The 26,051-nt window shown below is 40.6% G+C and overlaps 1 protein-coding gene across 1 annotated transcript; it reads left to right on the top strand.

Moving 5' to 3' along the window:
* atp6v1ba (ATPase, H+ transporting, lysosomal, V1 subunit B, member a) lies at positions 1-25,403 on the top strand. Its single transcript, XM_058056662.2, has 14 exons — positions 1-210; positions 10,781-10,836; positions 11,012-11,110; positions 12,208-12,301; positions 12,483-12,560; positions 14,634-14,773; positions 17,174-17,275; positions 17,681-17,778; positions 17,865-17,988; positions 21,627-21,777; positions 23,613-23,695; positions 24,290-24,394; positions 24,548-24,677; positions 24,853-25,403. The coding sequence occupies exons 1-14, from the start codon at positions 105-107 to the stop codon at positions 24,993-24,995; spliced, it is 1,509 nt and encodes a 502-aa protein (XP_057912645.1). The 5' UTR covers positions 1-104; the 3' UTR covers positions 24,996-25,403.
* The last annotated feature ends 648 nt before the right edge of the window (positions 25,404-26,051 follow it).

Below are 26,051 nucleotides of genomic sequence, written 5' to 3'. Positions count from 1 at the left end.
ATCCGGTTAGTCATATGATCCGCATCTTGGCTGTCAGCTGTCTTGTTGCGGCACCAGTTAGCGGTGGAGGTTGAGGATCTTTCTCCGATTGTTTTCTTCCGGCGATGGCAACTCTGGTGGCAAACCGGGCGATGGATAACGGCTTGGCGGCGGCAGCGAGGACTCACACCCAAGCTGTGACCAGAAATTACATCTCTCAGCCGAGGCTAAGTATGCCGACACGCACAGCTACATGCTACATGCTACATGCTACATGCTACATACTCCTACCAGATATTAGACACTTGCAACCACTAGCAGCTAAATGAGTGAATGACGAGGTGACATGGCCATATGTTGGACCGTACAGCAGCAATTAGACGGGTTCATTCATTAAAATTAAGTTGATGATAGAAATACCATGTTTTCCAGCCGTGTAGGTGCAAATTTATGACACGAATTAAAAATAATAACTTTTAAAAAACGACGTAATTTATGCTTTAGCGTTCTGGATACCTTTTGTCAGTATGCTGATATTTTTAATATTTGTATTTTTGACAAAGGTCGCAGTTCGTGTATTTGCAGCTAACCTAGCTAGGTGCTAGCTATGGCTAACGGTGGCTAATGCGGCATCACTTTGCCAGCTTGATGGCCGCCATTGCGTCCTTCACTCAAATCAGAGTCTTCCTAACATATTGATAACTTATAAAGGTGATAGTGGCATTCCGGCACCATTGTCAGGCCCGTATTAGACGCTAGCTGTTAGCATTGGTGAGTTAATTAGATATGTAAATGTAAATAATGTAATTGTAAGAATGTAAATAATAAAAAATAATAATGTTTTTTTATTCGGTGGTTTGAACCCAAATAATGAAGTGCAGCTTTATCTTAATGAAAACTGGTGACGGATTGACGATCTGTCACGTGACCCGATCACATGAGTGTCAGCTGAAAACCTACTCAGGTTTGTATGACGTCACATATTGGTGCCATACAGTGGAAGTGTGATAAGTGCTTCAGAGAGACTATGGATAAGCGGGTATACTTTTTATGTAAACAATAGCCTCCATGCTTTGTTTGGGTCCAACATTTTAGATTAGATTATATTAGATTAGATTCAACTTTATTGTTATTGCTCATGTCACTTGTACAGGGCAACAAAATGCAGTTAGCATCCAACCAGAAGTGCAATTTTATAAGTACCTTAGTAGTAAGTAAATGGACAGATCTATGTACAAACTATAACAGGATGTGACTATAATACAGTGAGGATATATACAGGGATATAAATGACTATAATATGGCTATTGCAGATTATACAGATTATAAACAGTATGCACAGTATGTATGTGACAAGAGGGGGGGGAAATGTTTTAACACAAAGAACACAAAGTTCTCCGCCTCTGTTACCCTCTTTTTCCTGTTTTCTGCACACGTATGCCAACATTTTTTCTCGGTTTGCGTCCATTTTCTGGTTAGCGTACTATATGGCACCCGTTACTTTGGACCTTGGATATTGGGCTCCGTAGCTACAGTGCTAGTTAGTGTTAATGGTGCGGGGAGCTCGCACGGGCAGTTGTTTTATACTAGGGACATATATTTCTATTGTATTGACGAGACTAGTTTGTTTAAAAAAATAAAAAAAAAGTGATATATTCTAAATCGCATCACAAATGGCTCTATAATGATGTTAAATGATTAGCCCTACCCTAAAAAGTATTTATCTTTAGTATTTATCTTTTATTGGATGAGGGAGCTGGCTCACAGAGGTTGGTTACAAAAGGCAAACAATATTGTTGGTCATGCTGTAGAAAAAAAAAAAAAAAAAGTACATTCAGCAATGCTTTGTTTGCATTAATTTTCATGATTATTCAGTTCCACATATTCATGTTTGTAACAAAAGCTTTTCTTAGTTTCTCATAATATTACAGCTTTAAAGAAATATATTTTGTCTTTAATATTTCAGCTCTGTGCTACAAAAATGACATTAATGTTAGTTTATTATCATGAAATTGCAACTTTTTTTCACTCAATATTTTGACTTTATTCTCATAAAATGGCAGGTGCTTTTTTTTCCCAATTTCTACTGATTTTAAAAGTTTTCCATCAACATAATTTTTTTTTCTCAAAATGATGACTTTATCCCCATCATGTTTAGACTTTAGTCAGGTAACATTACAACCTAATCACTATTTTGTTTACAACTTTTAAAGCATGATGTATTTTTTCTATAATATTTAAAGGTTTATCCCACTCATAGCAGTATTGTTACTCCTACATAATATTATATTCATTTTCAGAAATTGGGCCTCTTTTCTGTTAGATTCCAACTTTCCTCTCTTAGTATTTATTCTTGGAAAAAGATTTTTCCATTTTTGGTGTTTTATTTTTAAATGAGATTTTTTTTTTTAGAGTGTGTTGGGGGCCAATGAATAAACAGCGGACTGCGGCCTGCACTTTGGACACCCCTGGATTAGGTCATGAACTGTCACATTTGCTAACTGATATGGATCTTGTTAGTATGCTTTTTGACTTGTTCTTTAACTTTTATGATTCATGTTGAACAGAAGACCTAAGTAGGGAAGCTGTGTTGTTTTTTTTTTTTATCTTTTTTTTTTACAAATTGCAAATAGGTGCACATGACAGACCTGCACTAAAAGCTTCTAGGAGAAGAAGAAAATGACTTAATGGATGTGGGCCATCTTATTGCCAAAGCAAGGCCATTGTTTGCTGCCGCTCTTATATTTCCACATCTAAGCACCATCTAAGCATCACGGAAATGCTCTAATTCTGTTGTTGATGAATAGGCCAGTTTTTCTTCGCTTGCGTCTTTCTAAGCAGCAGCAGCAGCAGGTAAAATCCGGCAAGTACTTTCCTGCAAATTCTCACATTTTTTGGTCCACAATATTGATTGATGCGATGATGATTTGCATAATGGGGCACTGCTTATTCAGAAGGTCATGTTACGTAGCGAGGGTAAACGTGCGACTTGCGAATTATGCGTGATGATGGTCCCAACTAAAAAGTCAACATAAACTAGATGAATTGTCAGCGTGTGAATTCGGAAAAGCTGAGGCGAAACTGAAAAGGTTTGATCGAAACTGAGAATGAACACAGGAGCCATTGGAAAGCTGAAGCTGGACTAAAATGCTGTGGAAAAAAAAACGCTAAAGTAGTTTGAGCTCGAATCAGGAATTGAACCAACCAAACAAACATCTCTGGGTGTGGATGCAAGCATTACCCAGCTTTCACTAAGTTCACCGTCTTCACAGTTCCACCTCATTCAATTACAGTGACTACCATTTAAAGTGGTTTGGTACCGATTGAGTGGACTCGATCTTAATTAAAAAAAAAAAACTATATTAGGAAAGCAGGAAGTGAACAAATGTAAGAGTTACTGATTGTAAAAGTACCAGATGGAGTGGTAGGATTTAATAAGCTTTGCTTCTTCCTACTCCTTTTGGACATGTGGAACTGGGAACTGATTATGGGATGCACTCAATTGTAATCTGATTAAAATTAAAATTAAAATTAAAATTAAAATTAAAATTAAAATTAAAATTAAAATTAAAATTAAAATTAAAATTAAAATTAAAATTAATAAACAAAAAACTAAATTTAAATTATATTAGGAAAGCAGGAAGAGAACAAATGTAACACTTACTGATTGTAAAAGTACCAGATGGAGGGGTAGGATTTAATAAGCTTTGCTTCTTCCTACTCCTTTTGAACATGTGGAACTGGGAACTGATTATGGGATGCACTCAATTGGAATCTGACGCATGTTCAAATGAAATAAAACCATTACCATAGTATCTATAAAAATCCTACTTGGTGGAACTTGACCTATGGTGGTCAGGTCAGGTAGCAATGAACCACTATGAATTAGGACTGTGTAATAAATGGACATAAGTGGTTCATAAGATCACAATGGTAAAATACAGTAGATTTTTTGGGGGTCGGGGGGCTTTTCAGAGCGCTGAGATTGAAGCACACCGTAAAATGGAAGAAGAAAATAAACAAACGGAAGACATTTGTCTTTTGTTTCCAGAGGCCTTTGTGTCTCTGGTGTCAAGTGGGACAAAAGCTATTAGCCCATGAGACGGCTCGTCTTTGTTTTAGTCATGCATTCTGCAGTGCTGTGAAAAGACGGAGCACGGCGCTGCACCACTTTTGTCAAGACTTAATTAATGCTCATAATGTCATTGTGATCAATTAAAGTCTCATCTGTCACCATGGAAGGCAATTCTGTGAAATCAGTCTTATTCTGTAAAAGTTTCTTTTCCTGAAGCACAAGCTCGTCGGCGTCAGAAAAGACCTCGTCTTTCTTTCTGTACTTCTGTCAAACAGGAACTAAATCATGTGACCTGTTGTATACAAATAGCCAGTCCTATGACTCAACGTCCTTATGTCTTCTTTACTCAGCCTCAGCACAGATCATTGAGGACTTGGAATTGGTTTCTAGTCCCTTATGTATCATTATACCAAAATAGGCCAGGTTGATTATTTAGTGGAAAGCCCATTCCATTGGACCAGGGGTCTCAAACTCAATTTACCTGGGGGCCACTGGAGCTAGGGTCTGGGTTTTTAAAAAAAAACAACACATTTATTAAAAACAGAAAAATATACAAACTTTTTCAGTGCTTTGGTTCCGATTTTCTACAATAAAAGCTCTGATAAAACATGCCACTGTTCTCAAATATCTTAATTTTTATTTTTCTGCGCAAAATAAGATGAAAAATAAATAAACAAATCAAGAATAAAGAAAATCAATCAGTTATAAATAAATATAATAATAATAATAAAACACCAAATAATAAAAATTTAAGAAACCACATATAGTTGGTGATTAGACAAATTATTTTTTCAGATTAAAATGAACAAAGCATTATTAGAGCCCTGTAGACATGACAAAACACGACTATAGTCACATTTATACTCTTTTTATTGACAACATATTGCGCAACTGCAGGGTCTTGAGACACATGCTAACTCGCAAACTAGAGAGCTAGCGACCTAAACGGTAGCCTTCAAGTTATTTCCTTTCAAATTAAATAGCCCAAAACTTACCACTTCCACACGGATAGGGAGGATAACTATTAACAGTTATTTAACCTTTAACATGAACATGAATCAAACGTAATAATTTTTTCTGGGTACATGATACCATAGTACAGCATCCATATCAAACTTGCGCAGGTCGCACTAACATTAAACTTTCATATCAAGGCGGGGGCCTCAAACTAGTGTCCTGCGGGCCACATTTGGCCCGCGGGCCGCGTGTTTGAGACCCCTGCATTGGACACTTCACAGTTTATTTCAATTACAATTCTTTTTAATAAAAGTCTGGCGGTAAGGTTAGCAGGAAGATGTGATGAGTGTCGTTTTGCGGGGTAATTAGCATGTTAGCATTCAGCGGGGCTGTGGGAATGGCTTGTAGCTGCAGCTAAGATGTGAATCTGAAGCTGCGTATCACAGCAGCCGCAGCTTTGTTGAACTCATTTATTGTCTGAACGCCGGCGCCCCATCTCCATCCCGGCTCCTTAGCCCCCCTCCCGACAGCCCACTCCTCACCAAAGCACGCTACCCCCCCCCCACCCAATCACCCTTTTTAACTGGGAAATGGAATTGTGTTGGAATGCTCTGTGCCTCTTTTCTCCGGCACTTGAAGGGCCCATTCAGTATTTCACACCAAGGTGTCCTTCAGGGTGTGAGGTCAGGCTACCAAAACAGCCTGTAGTGGCAGATTAGGACCAATTAACATCTTTGTTCACAAAGGCTCTGGCAGCTGAACAGGCTGCAGGATGACCCGCGCCGCCATTGCATGCCACGCCAACAGACCGCCGTACTCCAATTGAAGTAGTAAAAGGGCTAGAGAAGTTTGCGCCAGAGCAAACTGCCTTTAAGGTTTTTTTAAAAAAAAAAAAAACAAAAAACTGAAATGCCCCATAATAGCCGACGCTCAAGTGCCCTAGTTTGGTTTTTATCATGATGGGAAAAGTGCAACTACATATTCAAAAGTTATACACTCCAGGCTTGGTGCCGATGTTCATGCCCAAAAGGAAGAACAATAAATCAGTCTTGAAAACCCTTCACCACCATCTAATGATTTTTTTTTCCCCCCCTCTTAGAAACCGTTTAGGCTTTTCGGCACAATACTGTACAAAGATAGCTATTTTCCGTGGTTTGGAGGGGTGGGCGAGGGAGCATATGTTGCATGGATTGGGGAATACCTCTACTCTGTTAATGAACATGGCAGTATGGAAGGACTATGGAAGGGTATTCCAACCAACTAATGCTTCCACCATATAGACACACCTGTGGTCATGACCGAAAAGGACAAGATGGCGGGTACAGGCGATCAAAGGTGGACTCCTCCGAGGTAGTGGCTCTGGTCAAGATGCCTCCTGGGCATGTCCAACTGGTAGGAGACCTCTGTGAAGACCCAGCCCTTTGAACTCCTTGTGACCAGTGGTCAGTCATTGACGCCACCGAAGAGCCATACCATTCCTAAATTTATTGGACCTTCCATCAATGTGGGTCACATGATGGAAATGGATCCATGTTGGTGCTTTTTGGAGTTTTTTTTTTTTTTCCGGAAGACTTTACAGGCGGGATAGGTGCGTCCCATTATATGCATTCTTAGCTGCCTCTTTTTATCTGTTTTTAGAAGACACAAAAAAAGGGGGGGATGATTGTGGATGATTGTGGATTGAGGAGCCATCTTTGAAGAGAGGAAGGAGTTGTCGGCGGCAACCACCTTTCTCCCACACACAATGGCTGTTCTTTCATTCATCCTGAGCATGAACTGATGAAGCCTGCTCGGATGAGAGGTCAAAGGTCTTCAAAGATCACCTGAACGGTCCAGTTGCCATCAAATCATCACCTGACAATGTGATGACCGCCATTTTGATCATGATTTATCACCGGGCGAGTCCTCGCTAATGTCTTATTCTGATGTTTTGGCTAGCGTATAACATGATGGCGGTCACAAATGAGCAAACGCGTAGCCAAGTCACTTTTCATTGAATTCTCAGAGACTCCATCTACCATGAAGATGTTGTAGACATCCAGATTGCAAAGATGTTTCTCTATAATTATGTAGCCCAATTTCCCCCACATTACCATCACCCGTCAGTAAATACAGTAGCTGTATGGAGCCCTTTTCAGATCCTCTGGCAATTTGTAAACTAAGTATAGTTATTATTTCTTTTTCAAAACATGGCCAACATGGCTTCTATGGCATTTGTGTGAAGAAAGGGCCAACCAGTAAATGACATAATCTTCAACATTTAATGACATTTTCAAGAGGATGTTTAGATGAAGGTGGCTTTGAAGGAAAAAAAAAAAAACTCCATGATGTTTTCCCAGCAAAGGCACCGTGTGTTTTGCTTTTTCATTCAGAAGATATTTACGATTACTAAACATGAGCCTATCGATCGGCCAATCGATAATTCAATTTGGGAGATGATTGATCGGCCGATCCTCCCGTATGATAGCCATCTCATCAACAGATCTTCTGAGTTCTGAAAGTCTCATGCTTCCATTTATCACAGCAGGTCATCCATGTCCTGAAGCGGCAAAACAGCCCCAGGCCATCACACTACCACCACCATATTTGACTCTTCTTTTTCCTCAAATCCCACATGTAATGGGGCACACACCTTCCAAAGAGTTCAACTTTTGTGTAGTCAGACCATAGAGTATTTTCCCAAAGGTCTTGGGGATCATCAAGATGTTTTACCAGCTTAAATGTTCTTTTTCTTCAGTAGTGGTTTTGGTCTTGGAAGTCTTCCATGCAAGCCATTTTTTTCTGATTTGTTCACAAAGACCTTAACTGTGGCAAATGTGGCCTGCACTTCTTTGGATGTTGTTGGATGCTCTTGGGGGGAAGCTTCACCAGTGATCCATGTTTTAGCCATTTGTGGATAATGGCTCTCGCGGTGGTTGGCTGGAGTCCCAAAGCTATAGAAATGGCTTTAGAACCTTTTTCACACTGATAAATCTCAGTTATGTTTTAACAGCAGGGGCCGTGTAGCTTTGGATTTTTTTCCCCTTAATAATAAAAAGGTTAATTGAAAAAAATGTTGACATTGATACATTTTTACATTATGTTGTAACGGGGGCAATCGCTTTGCCACGCAACTTTATATATGTAATATACCCAACTATAGGGGTGTTACTTCATGTCGAGAGGGTCTAATAATGTTCAAGTGTATTTCCATGGTTTTCAATGCTCTTAAGTATAAGAATATTGTATTTATAAATAAGGAAATCTACTTGGTGGAAATTCACTTAACTCAGTGGAGGTGTGGAACCAATGAAGTGCCATAAACAAGGGATTACTGTAGTGGAATTGGCAGAGTGGCAATGCTCGGTTGGGAGCAATACAGCAATAATGGGATGGAAATGACATCACATGTAAACATGGTCTATATAAGAGGGGCGATGAAATGATCCTCAAATTAATTTGTCCTTCAAGGTTGCGGTGGGGGTGTGTGGGGTGCCTATGTGGGGATTTTTTGTTTTGATATAGAATGAACAAGGTGAACGAGCAGTTTCCTCAACTGGGATAAAACACTACTGATGGAGGTAAATATTGCTGTATAAGAAGCTGAAACCAGAGGGTATTTACATATTTATGTCCAAAATCAATAGCTGGAATAGCAAAATAACATTATAATAGATGACTGAGATTTTTCTTGCAACTCTAGTTAGGAATAAGTAGGCGTGAACGCACACACACTCGGCTGAAAAACCTCAAAAAGTCCAAGCCAGTCCACGGAAGAACCAAATCTGAGTGTGCAACAATGCATCATTGTGTGCATCGGAACACCTGACGCACAACTCTTCTATCGTAGGCTTTATGTGCCTTTATATGTCAATCACCGGAGCCATACTGTATGAAAGGATAACACCTGGCCCAGTGGGGTGCATCCACTATGCCGCTAATTAGGACTGGGAGTATCAAAGCTGTGATGAATGGTAGGGGAAACACTAGCGCAGCATCACGTCCTGTACTGTACGTCCATAGAACATAACAGTAACACAACCTTAAAGTCGCATCTTAATTGAACTGGGATCCAGTACAAGTTGGCTAGTACCGGAGAAATATGGGGAATTTAAACGTCCTGGTGAGGCATTTTGGAGGTTTTTCAAACAAGACATGGGAAGATGAGACAGCAGCGCATGACAGTAATCGAGGCGAGACGCAACAAATGCATGGACTGGGGTCTCTGCGTCAGTAGTGGATAGAATAGGCTGAATCTTAGCCATGTTGCCAAGATGAAAAAGGATGTTTTGGGGACATTATTCATGTGTTTATTCATGTGTCACACTGATATTTTTTTACCGAGTCACTTTGGGTAATGATGCTTTTAAAAGTCAGAGTGGTGTCCTTAACTGTTTAGCTGGGCTTGGATGAATAGCAAAATCTGGACGTTGAAAGAAATCATTGATTTTTTTTTTTTTTCAAACTTTTTTATATATTTATTTTTCTTTTTTTAAATCTTAATTTAATATTTATATATTTTTTTAATGTAGCTGATGCTACTGATACGAATGATGCACTGACTGTTGGGCACTTTTTCTATTTCGTTGTAGTTGTTACAATGACGGGGCTGCACGGCGGTGGAGTGGTTGGCGTGCAGACCTCGCAGCTAACAGACCCAAGTTCAATTTCACCCTCGGCCATCTCTGTGTGGAGTTTGCATGTTCTCCGTGGGTTTTCTCCGGGTACTCCGGTTTCCTCCCACATTCCAAAAACATGCTAGGTTAATTAGAGACTCCAAATTGTCCATAGGTATGAATGTGAGTGTGAATGGTTGTTTGTCTATATGTGGCCTGTGATTGGCTGGCCACCAGTGAATGATTATTAGTACTACTAGTAGTAGTAGGCTAGTATTAGCCTGCTTATTGGCTTGCTTATTAGCTTGCTTTTATATACAATTTGTCAGAGATTTTTTTTTGTAAAAAAAAAAAAATCTATAAAAAAAAAATCAAATTATTTAGGGGGGCTTAAGAATATTTTAAAATAGGCCTGATGACACCACTGGCCCTTAGAAGTAAAAAAAAAAAAAAAAATTCGAGGTTAATTGGCCACTCCAAATTGACCATAGGTATGAATGTGAGTGTGAATGGTTGTTTGTCTATATGTGCCCTGTGATTGGCTTGCCACCAGTCCAGGGTGTACCCCCGCCTCTTGCCCAAAGACAGCTGGGATAGGCTATTCTATTCTATTTTTGGCGCGGTTGCAGTCGGGTGAGGAATAGTGCGAATGGCGGCCCGTTCATTTTCAGTGGGGAAAAATGTAGTCACATTTTTGGAAAATTTGGTTTTGAAATCTGTGAATTGATATCAAACTACTTGTGAATGAGCTGAAGGATTTGATGCTGGATGACTTAATAAGAAAGACGTGCACCTTCTTTTGAGTACTTTTACTTCAAGTATTTGCAGGAGGACACATGATGTATCTCCCTCCCTTACCTTGGTTACTGATGATCCATTATTACTATGTCTTTTATGGATACGCTCAGAATATGGCCTTCGTGTCAGGGCAATTGTCAAGCCATTCATAATCAAGTCAGTGTTTTATATTTTTTCCGACATTTGGACCTGCGAGTGCATGAAAGCATAGAGCGAAAGGTCAGCATGTGATTATTCAGCGTAGCGGTGACGGCTGTAAGGAAGTATGCTTGTTTCCACCTTGATTGGTAGCTTTCAGCCGCCAAAGAAAATGAGGAAATGAATGAATGGCTGTTATTTCAGCAAAAGGAGCAATGAAGTGTCTCTTCTCTTTCAGCGTACTCTACGGTGACGGGTGTGAACGGACCCTTGGTCATCCTGGATAATGTCAAGGTGAGCATCTATTCGTCTCTTCCTCATGCAGACCGCGGGAGTGTTAGCACAACACTGTTGATTGATTTGTATTGTGTGCTAACCATCGTATCTTCCTGAGATGATCCAATTCCGTATGATTTTGGTTGCCATTTGGCAGCAGTGCAGTGATGGCTGAAGTCGATGTTTCATTCAGTTCCCCAGATATGCTGAAATTGTCCATTTGACCTTGCCTGACGGCACCAAGAGGAGCGGTCAAGTCTTGGAGGTCATTGGGTCCAAAGCAGTGGTTCAGGTGAGATCAAAACCAGTCTTTTTTTAGTCTTAGTCCAGGGTTTCTTTCGGTCATGACAAAAGAAAAAAAAAAAGATTATTTTTCCATGGAATTATTAACTATATATTATTTTAATTTGGTTTATTTAAAGTCCTGGAGTTCAAAGTCACACTTCAACATGGAATTTTGAAAGAATGTTTTTTAATTTGTCAATAAAGATATGCATCACATCCACATCTAGGGCCCCCACCTCTTGAACATGCATCCGCCGTGCTAATATTGATGCTAATATCATCAATATGATGATAACATGAAGTAGATGAGACCACTATCAATCAGGCTGTTTTTAAAAAAAAAAAAAATATATACCCAACAAGAAACATTTTTATGCGTGTTTGTCACACTCCAATGTTTCAGATGATCAAAATATGTAAATATTAGTCAATAACCACACAAGTCAACACTTTTTAAAAGAAATGTTTTATTATTAAGGGAGAAAAAACATGATAATCTACCTGGTGTGTAAAAGTGATTGTTAAAACATAACATAATTGAGATAAATTGAGCTTTATCAGTGTGGAAAACAGTTCTAAAGCCATTTCTAAAGGTTTGGGACTCCAGCCAACCACAATAAGAGCCATTATCCACAAACGGCCAAAACGGCAAGTCCACCAAACCAAATGAATACATCGGAGTGTCCTGGTCAAAGTCCTGACCAGAATCCTATTGAGATGCTGTGGCATGACCTTAAACACGCTTCATGCTGGAAAAGCCTCCAATCACAAACGCTTGATGCTGCTAAGTGTGGCGCAACAACTTGTTAACTTTAGGGCCAATCACGTTCTCACACCACTGTATGTCTTATTTTCTCTTATTAAGTCTACTATTTTGGGTAATAGGAGTGTAAGGGTAATCATAGGGGTGTTATATCATGTCTAGAGGACTCTATGAATGTTAAAAAGCAAATTTAGAAGGTGGTAAACAGGTGTTGTATCTAACTCTGTACGTACACTGGTACCAGTGAACCGCCATAAAGAAGGATTTACTGTATATTTCTACATTGTTTATCCTGGTAAAGGAACCTTCATTCCGTGTTGTGAATGTTTGTGTTTGCTCAGGTGTTTGAGGGGACGTCAGGCATTGATGCCAAGAAGACGGCGTGTGAGTTCACTGGTGACATCCTGCGCACGCCGGTCTCAGAGGACATGCTTGGTATGAGGACCATGCGTTGTATTGAATCCATGACTGACACAGAACATCACTGCACCACGAGAGCCTTTTCAGTGGGCCTTTGGAACCTCTTCCACTCGTCCACAAATTCAGTTGCTTGTGCTTGTTGGTTTAGATAAGATCTGTGGAAACAACATGAGCTGATCAAGCTGTTCTCTTTCAGGGCGAGTGTTCAATGGCTCAGGTAAACCCATCGACCGGGGACCAAGTGTTCTGGCTGAGGACTATCTGGATATCATGGGTACCTCTTTTTTTAAACTCTTGCTGCTCATTCACATTCCTCCACTTCCTAATAAGGCACCTAATAAATAGAATTAATAGCAATTCAATGAATGAATACAGATTGGCTGATGCTCATACATGACCCCTGTGGAGTCCCAAAATGAACTGAACCTTTAGAAGGAGTAGAAGTAGTAGTCATGTGATGGAACCACCAGGAACACCTCCTGGAAATCAACCTGCTTGAATGTCATTGAATGTGCCTTGAATGTCACTAAATTGTATTTAGTGCCAGATCACAGTGCCTGATTACTTTCTCAGTAACTACTCTAAATGTATGTGCCATGACTTATTACTTCCTGATTAGTTCCTCAGTAACTACTCTAAATGTATGTGCCTTTACTTATTACTTCCTGATTAGTTCCTCAGTAACTACTCTAAATGTATGTGCCTTTACTTATTACTTCCTGATTAGTTCCTCAGTAACTACTCTAAATGTATGTGCCTTTACTTATTACTTCCTGATTACTTCCTCAGTAACTACTCCATATGTATGCGCCTTTGGTTATTACTTCCTCAATCGTTCCTTGGTAACCACTCTAAATATATGTGCCTTTACCTATTACTTCCTCATGAGTTCCTCAGTAACTACTCTAAATGTATGCGCCTTTACTTATTACTTCCTCTTTAGTTCATCAGTAACTACTCTAAATGTATGTGCCTGTACCTATTACTTCCTCATGAGTTCCTCGGTAACTACTCTAAATGTATGCGCCTTTACTTATTACTTCCTGATTAGTTCATCAGTAACTACTCTAAATGTACGTGTCTGTACCTATTACTTCCTCGTGAGTTCCTCAGTAACTACTCTAAATGTATGCACTTTTACGTCCTACTTCCTCATGATTTCCTCAGTAACTACTCTAAATGTATGTGCCTTTATCTATTACTGCCGCATGAGTTCATCAGTAACCACTCTAAATGTATGTGCCTTTACCTATTACTTCCTCATGAGTTCCTCGGTAACCACTCTAAATGTATGCGCTTCTACTTATTACTTCCTCTTTAGTTCATCAGTAACTACTCTAAATGTATGTGCCTGTACCTATTACTTCCTCATGAGTTCCTCGGTAACTACTCTAAATGTATGCGCCTTTACTTATTACTTCCTGATTAGTTCATCAGTAACTACTCTAAATGTATGTGCCTCTACCTATTACTTCCTCATGAGTTCCTCAGTAACTACTCTAAATGTATGCACTTTTACATCCTACTTCCTCATGATTTCCTCAGTAACTACTCTAAATGTATGTGCCTTTATCTATTACTGCCTCATGAGTTCATCAGTAACCACTCTAAATGTATGTGCCTTTACCTATTACTTCCTCATGAGTTCCTCGGTAACTACTCTAAATGTATGCGCCTTTACTTATTACTTCCTGATTAGTTCATCAGTAACTACTCTAAATGTATGTGTCTGTACCTATTACTTCCTCGTGAGTTCCTCAGTAACTACTCTAAATGTATGCGCCTTTACTTACTACTTCCTGATTAGTTCATCAGTAACTACTCTAAATGTATGTGTCTGTACCTATTACTTCCTCATGAGTTCCTCGGTAACTACTCTAAATGCATGTGCCTTTACTTATTACATCCTCATGGGTTCCTCGTGTCTAGTGGACTCTCATAATGCTATTGATAATATTTCAATAGGAAATAAGGAATCCTACATTGTGGTAAGTCCCTTCTCTGTGACTTAGAAATAGCCACTCCAAAGGCAGAAATGCATTTTAAACATCTGATAGCAGGGGGCCCACAATGACATTGTACAGCAGCCGGTGCGTGGGAGAAAAAAGGTTGGGGACCCCAGTGATAGACCACCCACTAACCCTTTCATCCAGTCTTGTCTCGTCACGTTTTAGTCATCAAAGAGACAAGTCTGGCTCGTCTCAGTCTTGTTTTGGATGGTCAAAGAAATGATTTTATCATCGTTGAGGAAAACAACATTGATGTCATGTGACGTGACTGACCATGTGAAACGTGGCATCTACTATACGTCCATGTTTTATGTACGTATGTTTGTTTTGTTGTCCAGGTCAGCCCATCAATCCCCAGTGCCGTATCTACCCAGAGGAAATGATCCAGACTGGCATCTCTGCAATTGATGGCATGAACAGTATCGCCAGAGGACAGAAGATCCCGATTTTCTCAGCTGCTGGGCTGCCCCACAATGAAGTGAGACCAGCAATGTATACTTCATAGCTCATCACACAGACCAGTTTTTAGTAGGGGTCTCAGACGTGCACCAGACGAGATTCAAACAAATTGCCTCATTATTAATGTTTCCGTATGGGGTGCCGGGGCATTCGGTTTTGCAATCAAGGCTCCTTTGCATGCACTGTGTGTGTGTATGCTAGCGGACCCGCCTCTCCCCACAGAGAGAAAGTGACTGTATGACTACCAAGAGGTTTAGCAGCTGAACCATAGCTCCAAGTTTCCCAGTCACATCACAATCTTTCTAGGAAATAATTTGTCAAATTCGCTCTCAAAATGGCAGGGAAAAAAATGCACATTTAAACGGAGATATGTGGATGGAACACAGGAGGTGGGAGAGCTCATTGTTTTGTTAAGCGCAACAGCAAGCCACTCTGCCTTCTGTGTCAGACACTTCAGCTCACTCCACGCCAACATGGAGCTGGAATTTACCATAAATCCGTCCGAGTAATGGCGTGTGTGTGAGAGGAGGGAATGAAGATGTTTCCCGCTTTTTTATTTCCATCGTTGTTTTAAAGGGAAACCAACGTGTTCTAAAACATGTGGGTGGGTCTTCAAGTCATGTTGTGGATAAGACGCCACACAAGCTGGAGGCGGACATTTGCGTGTGTCTGCCTGGCAACTAATAGATCATTTAAATGTTGAAATCCAATGAAATACTGTATTTCTGGACTATAAGTCGCTCCGAAGTATAAGTCGCACAAAGCCAAAAATGCATAATTAGGTAAAAAAATATATATATAAGTGGCATTTTTGCAGGTAATTAATTTTCCAAACTACTTGACCAAAACAGACATTCCGCCATCTTGGAAGGCAAGTTCTAACAATAAAAGAATAGAGAACAGACTGAATAGGTGTAAGATATGCTAACATAATGCTTATTCAGCTACACAAAAAAATAAACAAACAGAAAAGGTGTCCACTTTTTTCATTTATAAGTCGCTCTGGAGTATAAGTCACAGGAACAGCCAACCTATGAAAAAAAAGTGCGACTTATAGTCCGCAAAATCCGGTAATATCCTTCCGCCGACAATATGGATGGACACAAATCTGCATACCGTTACAGCCTGATGTCCAGGCTTCTTTATTATGGCATTAAAGCACAAATGCAGCTGTCATCTGTAATGTCATTCACCCTTGCTAATGGCCCGATCAAAAGAGTCCACACTGTAGAGTAGCTCCAGCAAACATGACCCGCGTAGCCCTACTAATGACCGCGCACTTGTGGTGCCCATCTGGGTGGTGTGAAAACCTGACTGCTTATTTCATTAAGCGCATGTCACACAGGTCATTTGTGTGGGGGTTCGTCTGTGCACCAGGTGCCTCGTCCCAGGGTGCACGGAGGGGTCAGGCGGGATCAGCACACATGAAGTGAAAAGACCGAAGTTCCTCTTCGTTTATGCTACTCTTTGGTAGGCTGCTTACCACGTCAGCTAGCATCCAGTTCAAGCATAAACGCTAATAAATAATACATTCATTTTCTACCGCTTATCCTCACGAGGGTCGCGGCGGGTGCTGGACTGGACTGGTGGCCAGCCAATCACAGGGCACATATAGACAAACAACCATTCACACTCACATTCACACCTATGGACAATTTGGAGTGGCTAATTAACCTAGCATGTTTTTGGAATGTGGGCGGAAACCGGAGTACCCGGAGAAAACCCACACATGCACGGGGAGAACATGCAAACTCCACACAGAGATGGCCGAGGGTGGGGAAAGACAAAATAAGAAGCCAAAAAGTTACCACTTCCACACAAAATAGGAGAACTCATTAATTCATTTTGTACCGCTTATCCTTACAAGGGTGGCAGGGGATGCTGGAGCCTATCCCAGCTGTCTTCGGGCGAGAGGCCGGATACACCCTGGACTGGTTTGGCCAGCCAATCACAGAGCACATATAGACAAACAACCATTCACACTCACATTCATACCTATGGACAATTTGGAGTGGCTAATTAACCTAGCATGTTTTTGGAATGTGGGAAGAAACCGGAGTACCGGGAGAAAACCGAGAGGGTGGGCTTGAACCCGGGTCTACTAGCTTTGAGGTCTGCGCGCTAACCACTCGACCATTGTGCAGCCCCGCTAATAAATAATAATGCTCATAAATTCCCTGGCGAGCCTTTACTGCCATCTTGTTATTGAGTGCTGTGTGTGCGCGCTCCTCACCTCCGCCTTTGTCACATTGACACAACCCCCACAAATAGCTGTCCTCAGCTATGCCTGCCGGAAAATAGCAGTACATTTAAAAAAAAAATTTTTTTTTAATTATAATAAAAATTTTCGTCTATTTCTGCTCCATATATGTGGACGTACTGGAGTGTTGCCGTAAACACGTTGACTTTATTTCCTCAGATCGCAGCCCAGATCTGTCGCCAGGCCGGCCTGGTGCAGAAGTCCAAGGACGTGATGGACTACAGCTCGGACAACTTTGCCATTGTGTTTGCCGCCATGGGGGTAAGCATGGAAACGCTAACGTTCACCTGACGTGTTTCCCAGCCAGCACATCTGTCTTGCTAATCCACCTCTTAACCCCTACCTCCTGTATTCATGAGGTGATTTAACCTTTAAAGACGCTCTTGTTACTTCTGCGCCTCTGAGCATATCCTCCCGCCGTGGAGAGGTTACTCATTCAAGAGCCGCTGTCATCCTGCCAGTATCAAATTCTCTCCCCTCAGCTGTCCGCCTATTGTCACAGGGTGACCTTTGCCAATTTGCTTCACTTCTTCAATACTTCCATCCCCCACTTCCACACTAAAACAAATCACTCCCATTGCAGAATATACTCCTCACAAGCTGCCTGATGTACTTCATTGGAAGCTCGTCATCATCAAGCTGTTGTTTTCCCACTTGTCCCCACAGGTCAACATGGAAACTGCTCGCTTCTTCAAGTCTGACTTTGAGGAAAATGGCTCCATGGATAACGTTTGCCTGTTCTTGAACCTGGCCAACGATCCCACGTGAGATGCAGTCCCACATGATCAGCTTTTCTACCTGCGTATTCACCACACTGCCGCCAACGACGCTCTTTTCTCTGACCCATCAGGATTGAGCGAATCATTACTCCTCGCCTTGCGCTGACGACAGCAGAGTACCTGGCTTACCAGTGTGAGAAACACGTTCTGGTCATTCTCACCGATATGAGTTCTTACGCCGAGGCTCTGAGAGAGGTAACCCACCTCCCTCCATCCGTGGAGTTTCTTTATCATTGTTATTCAACACCTTGTTTGTTTTCTGTGTGGTATGTATCCAACCTGAGGCATATACACACATAGCATGCGGAATATTACTTACTATTATTATTATTAGAACTATTATTCTTTGTAAAATAGAAGGGAATGTCTCGAGCAGGGGTCACTACCCGTTCATCGTGAGCCTCGAGTCATCTTTTAAACTTTGCCGATTGATCGCGAGAATGTTATAAAACTAGAAAAGCACTTGCCAAGCGCAGACCTCTGCCAGGCTCCACACATGCTAATGTTAGTATGCTAGCCCCTAGCATTTACAGTGTTGCTACGGCTGAAAACGGTTAAAAATGCTACTATGCTAATGTTAGCATCCTAGCAATGCTAACATTAGAATGGTAACACCAAGCATAATAGTGCAAAGTCTTTATATACTGTAAGTGAAAATGTCTAAAAATGCTACTGTGCCAATATTAACATGCTAGCAATGCTAACACCTAACATGATAGTACTAAATGTTTATATAACAGTCTACCTATTAAAACAGCTAGAAATGCTATTATGTCAATATTAACATGCAACGCCCAACATAAGTGTTCATATAACGTCTAAAAGTGCTACTATGCCAATATTAACATGCTAGCAATGCTAACCCCTAACATGATAGTGCTAAACGTTTATATAACAATCTGCCTATGCTATTATGTCAATATTAACATGCAACGTCTAACATAAGTGTTTATATAACAGTGTGCCTATGAAAGCGGCTATGTTAATGTTGGCATGCTAGCAATACTAACATTAGCATGCTAACACCAAGCGTGATAGTGCAAAGTCTTTATACACTGTAAGTGTCTACCCAAGAAAATGTCTAAAAATGCTACTATGCCAATAATAACATGCTAGCAATGCTAACCCCTAACATGATAGCGCTAAATGTTTATATAATAGTCTACCTATGCTATTATGTCAATATTAACATGCAACGCCTAACATAAGTGTTCATATAACGTCTAAAAGTGCTACTATGCCAATATTAACATGCTAGCAATGCTAACCCCTAACATGATAGTGCTAAACGTTTATATAACAGTCTGCCTATGCTATTATGTCAATATTAACATGCAACGCCTAACATAAGTGTTTATATAACAGTGTGCCTATGAGAGCGGCTATGTTAATGTTGGCATGCTAGCAATGCTAACATTAGCATGCTAACACCAAGCGTGATAGTGCAAGGTCTTTATACACTGTAAGTGTCTACCCAAGAAAATGTCTAAAAATGCTACTATGCCAATAATAACATGCTAGCAATGCTAACATGATAGCGCTAAATGTTTATATAATAATCTACCTATGCTATTTTGTCAATATTAACATGCAACGCCTAACATAAATGTTGACATTCTGGCAGTGCTTAAATATTCCATTTAAATAGGGAGGACTTATCACGGTGGGAACCGTGGAAGCGAGGACCGACTGTAAAGCATATAGGGTTTGATTCCTTCCGTACAACAATAAGTACTGAGCCTTGTGCCGCTGTGTGCACAGAGGTTGAAACTACTGTACAACGGACATGCTTTTAGAATGTCAAAAGGCACAACAGATAATAACGTGTCGTACAAATATGACCCCGTACAGTCTTACTGAAAGGGACAATAATGTGTTTGTTTTTTTTTTCTTGGAAATACCTGAACATAATTACCAGACACTTATCCTTACGAGGAAAAAGCTGCGGACCCGCCCCCCTCCCTCTTATGCCTTCCCTGTCAAGCCTTTCTTTGCTTTGCTTATTGTAAGAAGTCAGGCCCTTGCTACTCACTCTTTGTATGCCCGCCGTCATCCTTTTCTTTTGTACGCTTCTGGGTTAGTGTTTACCCTAACCTTGAACCGTGTACTCATACTCGGCTGAGATGTGTATTGCTTGATGTGTGAACTCACAAAGACGTTGGAGGACAGTTATTGTGGGGGAAAAAAAAACCACATCAAGCAATGCACACGTTATCCTAGTCAACGTGTGCATGCATGAATAGGGATGAATACGAATCCTGGTGAAATATCCTATTCATGCATGCAAAGGTTGAGTTTAGCCCTCGCCCCAACCATCAACCTGTGACTTCAAGCATGAGTGCTTTGGATTTGCTTTGCCTCTTGCTCTGCATTCATTTCACTTTCCTTTTGTCGTTTTGCCAACATGATGGCAAAATGAGTTGTTTGCCTCTTTTGAAAAACTGCAAATCACTTGACTCTCCCAACACTTTTTAAACTTGGATGTGATATCAAGAATGAATAAATACAACTGGAGCTAGGGTTGGGTATGGTTTACATCAGTAGGTAGCTCGGGAAGCTCTGCAATGGGTCCAGACATTATGCTAACCAAAGGGTCTCTTGAAGACCCCGTCCACACAGAAACCTTCCTTTTTTTTTTTTAGATAAAAAATGAGTAAATAGACACACAGACTCATCTAGACTTAGCATCAAGCGGGATGACTTCCTCGAGTCATTTTAAAGGAGAAGACAACAAAATATCAGGAGAATGTCAACTGAAGTGAGTCATGCCAGTCATAATATTCAAATATTATGTTGGCTATTCGTCAAAGTGACGGTGTTGGTTACGTCATCGGAGTCCACACGGAAATGACAAGCTGCCGTTTTGATATTTGAATGTTGGAGGAAACCCGAGTACCTGGAGGAAAAACCCACGGGGAGAACATGCTAACCCAGGTCTTCCCCATCTCCTGACTGTGTGGCCTAATGCTAACCACTCGACCCCTTTTCAACAAAGACTGTTTCAGGTCACCATGAAGGCCTACTTGTGGATTAATTACTTTAACCATTAAATACTTTGCCATTTTCACCTGAAAACGTTACTTTTGGTAACATTTTTTGCAACGAAATACGGGAGTCCAATGTTTCTTTTGCTAGCTTCCGTGCTTACTGTATTTTCTGGACTATAAGTCGCTCCGGAGTATAAGTCGCACAAGGCCAAAAAAGCATAATTAGGTTGAACAAAAACATACATAAGTCGCACCGGAGTATAAGTGGCATTTTTTGCGGGTAATTTATTTTCCAAACTACTTGACCAAAACAGACATTACGTCATCTTGGAACAACAATAAAAGAATATAGAACAGGCTGAATAGGTGTAAGATATGCTAACACAATGCTAATGGTTAGCTAATGGTTATTAGCAATGGTTATTCAGCTAACGCTAACCCAAAAAATAAACATAACACAAAAAATGTACACTTTTTTCATAAAAAAAAAAAATTCATTCGCTCTGGAGTATAAGTCACAGGAACAGCCAACCTATGAAAAAAAAGTGTGACTTATAGTCCGGAAAATACGGTCCGTATGGTGCAAAATGGCTGCTACTGAAAGGGTTGTTTTTTGAAAAGTGTCTGTGATTGAAGGAGTTCATATTTTGATTGGGGTGTAGTGCTGTTATATTTTTTAAAACAACTTACAAAGCGTTTAAGTCGTGTGATCATTGATTGCAGAGAGAAGGTAGAAAGACAAATGGGAAGAAACATCCATTTGCCACAAGAAAACGTGGCCTGCTTTTTCATTGGCAACTCGTCAGGAATGTTGTTTACACTCAACACCCATTTGATCCCCTGAAGGTCTCTGCTGCCAGAGAGGAGGTGCCTGGACGTCGAGGTTTCCCAGGTTACATGTACACCGACTTGGCCACCATCTACGAGCGTGCGGGCCGAGTGGAGGGCAGAAATGGCTCAATCACCCAAATCCCCATTCTGACCATGCCTAATGATGGTGAGTGCTGCAATCCTCCAGTGGAACCAGTGTCCATTACATGTGCTTGACTCAAACAATGTGGACTTTATTGCAGCTAATTCTACCATCCACTCTGCTTTTTGGGGTCTGCCTGTGGACATTTTCTTAACATGTTGTGATATCGGACATCCATGTCGGATGTGCTTTGATGTCAAGTCTCTCGCGATTACAGTGTTGCTACGGCTGAAAACGGTTAAAATGCTACTATGCTAATGTTAGCATGCTAGCAATGCTAACCCCTAACATGCTAACACCAAGCATAATAGTGCAAAGTCTTTATATACTGTAAATGAAAATGTCTAAAAATGTTACTATGCCAATATTAACATGCTAGCAATGCTAACCCCTAACATGATAGCGCTAAATGTTAACATAACAGTCTACCTATGAAAACAGCTGGAAATGCTATTATGTCAATATTGCTAATGTTAGCATGTTAGCAATGCCAACATTAGCATGCTAACACCAAGCATAATAGTGCAAAGTCTTTATATACTGTAAGTGAAAATGTCTAAAAATGCTACTATGCCAATATTAACATGCTAGCAATGCTAACCCCTGACATGATAGCGCTGTTAGGGTTATATAACAGTCTACCTATGAAAACAGCTGGACATGCTATTATGTCAATATTGCTAATGTTAGCATGTTAGCAATGCCAACATTAGCATGCTAACACCAAGCATAATAGTGCAAAGTCTTCATATACTGTAAGTGAAAATGTCTAAAAATGCTACTATGCCAATATTAACATGCTAGCAATGCTAACCCCAACATGATAGCGCTAAATGTTTATATAACAGTCTACCTATGAAAACAGCTAGAAATGCTGTTATGTGAATATTAACATGCAACGCCTAACATAAGCGTTAATATAACAGTGTGCCTATGAAAGCGGCCATGGTAGCATGCTAGCAATGCTAACATTAGCATGCTAACACCAAGCATAATAGTGCAAAGTCCTTATATACTGTAAGTATGTACCCAAGAAAATGTCTAAAAATGCTACTATGCCAATATCAACATGCTAGCAATGCTAACCCCTGACATGATAGCACTAAATGTTTTTATAATAGTCTACCTATGAAAACAGCTAGAAATGCTATCATGTCAATATAATATAAGTTATTGGTTCATTGGCTCCAGGCCTGACTGCGATAAGTGAATTTCTGCCAAGTAGGATTCCTTATTTACAAATAATAATAGGTAGTTAGAGGATAAAAAAAAAATAACATCACTGAAGCCTAGTGATCAGTGTGTATTACTACATATTGTCACTGTGAATGCATCTTCTGAATGCCTTATATTCCTATTTTGCTTCATTTAGACATGTTTATGCTCAACAATGCTTCATTTAAGAATACATAACATTTGCTTCATTGTGCATCATTTTTGACTAGTAATAGGCCATATTCAATACATAATAGCTTGATTTATGAATGAATATATAATTGCAAGGCACTCAGTGGAAATACTGTATACAGTGTGTGTGAAAAATCCAAGGTTAAAAGCCCCGAATGAACAAATATTACTTGTCTGTCCTGATGAAGAGATGAAAGGAGTTTTGTAAGACTGTTCTTGTTGGAGTACGTACGTATGTGTCGGCAGTGTTGCTATTAAACGCACATGACATTTTTCTTTGACCTGAAAAGGGGAATGACAAATGCACTAAGAAGACATTAGCGATGACTGATGTTAGCATAGCAACTAACATGGAGCGTATACTCGGTTCTCCTCCGTGACTATACTGCATTACACGTACTGTACACGAGCTACTTAAAGCCTTGCTAACAGGAACCGAACTTCCCTGACAGATATCACCCATCCCATCCCTGACCTGACGGGGTACATCACAGAGGGTCAGGTGTACGTGGACAGGCAGTTGCACAACCGCCAGGTGAGTCCAGCACATCTTCATCTGCCATTTTGTCATGAAATCATAAATTCTATCTCTTTGCTTCTAAGTACTGCGCCCCGCTTTTAGTCTTGTTTTTAAAAAGCTCTGTATGAATGTTGTATGAAAATACATCTTTTTTACTCAACTCTATATTTTTCTTCACTCTAAAGCGTCTTTGAGTATTTCGAAAAGCGCTATACAAATAAATATATTATAAAGTCAAAAGCCATAGATGTACCACTTCCACACAGAATGGGAGGAGAAGGTGTTTTTGCAAACTAATGTGGGACATGCCACGGCACCCCCCGTCGTATTTATGCTTCCGTCCATCTGCACTTGGAGGGTGATGCTGGAGCCTATCCCAGCTGACTTTGGAGAAGAGGCGGGGTGCACCATGGACTGGTCACTAGCCAATCACAGAGCCCGTATAGACAAACACACTCCCATTCATTCTTACGACATGTCCTGACTGTGCGGCCACTTGGCCCGCATTCTAACCACTCGTCCGCCGTGCAGCCCAGCTCATCAGATACTCATGACCTCTAACGCCCTTGTAAGGGCAACGCTTTTCATAATTTTTGTTTCTTTTTGCAGATTTACCCACCCATCAATGTTTTGCCGTCTCTGTCCCGTTTGATGAAGTCGGCCATCGGCGAGGGTATGACCAGGAAGGATCACGCCGATGTCTCCAACCAGCTGGTAACACTTTCCCCACTCGCCATATCCCATCTCCTGTCTGATATTAATATCACACCCTCTTTACATCATGGCGTCATTGTTGGACTTGTATAATTGGCTCTGACGATTCAGAGAAAGAAACATGTTTAAATAGGAAATATGTGCGTGTTGCAGTACGCCTGCTACGCCATCGGCAAGGATGTTCAAGCCATGAAGGCCGTGGTGGGAGAAGAAGCCCTCACCTCCGATGACCTTCTCTACTTGGAGTTCCTGCAGAAGTTTGAGAAGAACTTCATTGCCCAGGGTGAGTAGATGAAACAACTCGTCTACGTATGCTTCCTTGCTCTCCTGCCGCTTTGACACTTACGCTAACAACGTCTACGTGCATGAAAACAGCAACCAATGATGGAAAGAAAGTCCAAATACGAAGAGAAAGTGTGTGTGCTTTCTTCTAATGTGGGTGTCCAAATGCCCCCCAGGTCCTTATGACAACAGGACGGTGTATGAAACCTTGGACATCGGCTGGCAGCTACTCCGTATCTTCCCCAAGGAGATGTTGAAGAGGATTCCTCAGAGCACCTTGGCCGAGTTTTATCCCAGGGAGTCTGCTGCTCGCCACTGAGACACCACGCGGGACGTCCGCTCCTCATCCTCATCCCCATCCCGGCTTGATGGCGCCGTGTCTGTGTTTCTGTGCATGGACACCCACCTTGTTAGCTAGCAGTCCCCCTTTCTCACATACGTCATACTGTAGTGTACTGTAGTGTACTGTATTGCTGTTCAAAGTATGTGATGTGTACAAAGTGACTTCATGGGTGAACTTATTTATTCTGCTGGATCCTCTGCTGTCCGAATGAGCGCGGTGTTGAACGTGATGCAAGCTGGGATAAACACGTCCTCCTTGATGTCTGGCAGGTGGTACTCGTGCTGTTTTTTTTCTTCCTTAGAAAACTCTACTTCGTGTTTACAGTATTTGTGTTTTCTTCTTCCATTTGTGTTGTAAAATGTGTTTTAAAAAAAAAAACAAAAATCCAAATCATTCCCGTTAGCAAAAGCTAATTCTTTGTTGTGCACTCAATAAATGCTTTTGTCCACAGAAAGAAACCAAATCATAGCAGTCAATGATGATTTGATTTATTTTCTTTTTAAGACGCTTTGCTTTTTTGTTTGTTTTTTTTATCTTACAAATATTTCATCAAAGTTCTTCTCATCATATGTTTTTTTCCTTGCCTAATTTTGCCAAAATGTACAATTTTTACAACATATTAATATCATGAGTACGAGTATTACAACTTAAAACATTTTTCTTGATTTCAACTCTATGCCGTTAACCAGGAAAAGTACTCTTTTTCTTCGAGTGTATCAGGCACGTGGGTGTGTGTCACGTGACAGTCATGTGACCGAGCTCGAGGTACGCAGGTAAGCTAGCAAAACATATATTTTTGCCGTGAAAGCTGATTTAAGTCCATTGAACAATTGTCGTGCTTTAATTTAGGAGGGTTTGAAATATTACAATTCAACTCTTAAGTATATTTCTTCAATGAACTCGTAGAAAAGAAGCTAGGAAAACACCACTTTGGGGCGTTAAGAATACGTTTAGCATACTGATATATCAGTATACATGCCGTATCAAACGTCTTTCACATTCATACTATTTTACAGCAAAACATCACTTACA

The sequence above is a fragment of the Doryrhamphus excisus genome, linkage group LG19 (assembly GCF_037039965.1).
Source record: "Doryrhamphus excisus strain RoL-2023G ecotype Guam linkage group LG19, RoL_Dexc_Guam_v1.1, whole genome shotgun sequence".
Taxonomy (NCBI): domain Eukaryota; kingdom Metazoa; phylum Chordata; class Actinopteri; order Syngnathiformes; family Syngnathidae; genus Doryrhamphus; species Doryrhamphus excisus.
This window is presented reverse-complemented; position numbering and strand designations above follow the sequence as displayed.

Bases quoted from the DNA above. Each gene is read 5' to 3' on its own strand.
- atp6v1ba (XM_058056662.2), top strand. From the start codon at position 105: ATGGCAACTCTGGTGGCAAACCGGGCGATGGATAACGGCTTGGCGGCG. The intron at 211-10,780 runs GTATGCCGACAC...CTTCTCTTTCAG, and splicing joins CATCTCTCAGCCGAGGCTAA to CGTACTCTACGGTGACGGGT. The intron at 17,779-17,864 runs GTGAGATGCAGT...CTGACCCATCAG, and splicing joins AACCTGGCCAACGATCCCAC to GATTGAGCGAATCATTACTC.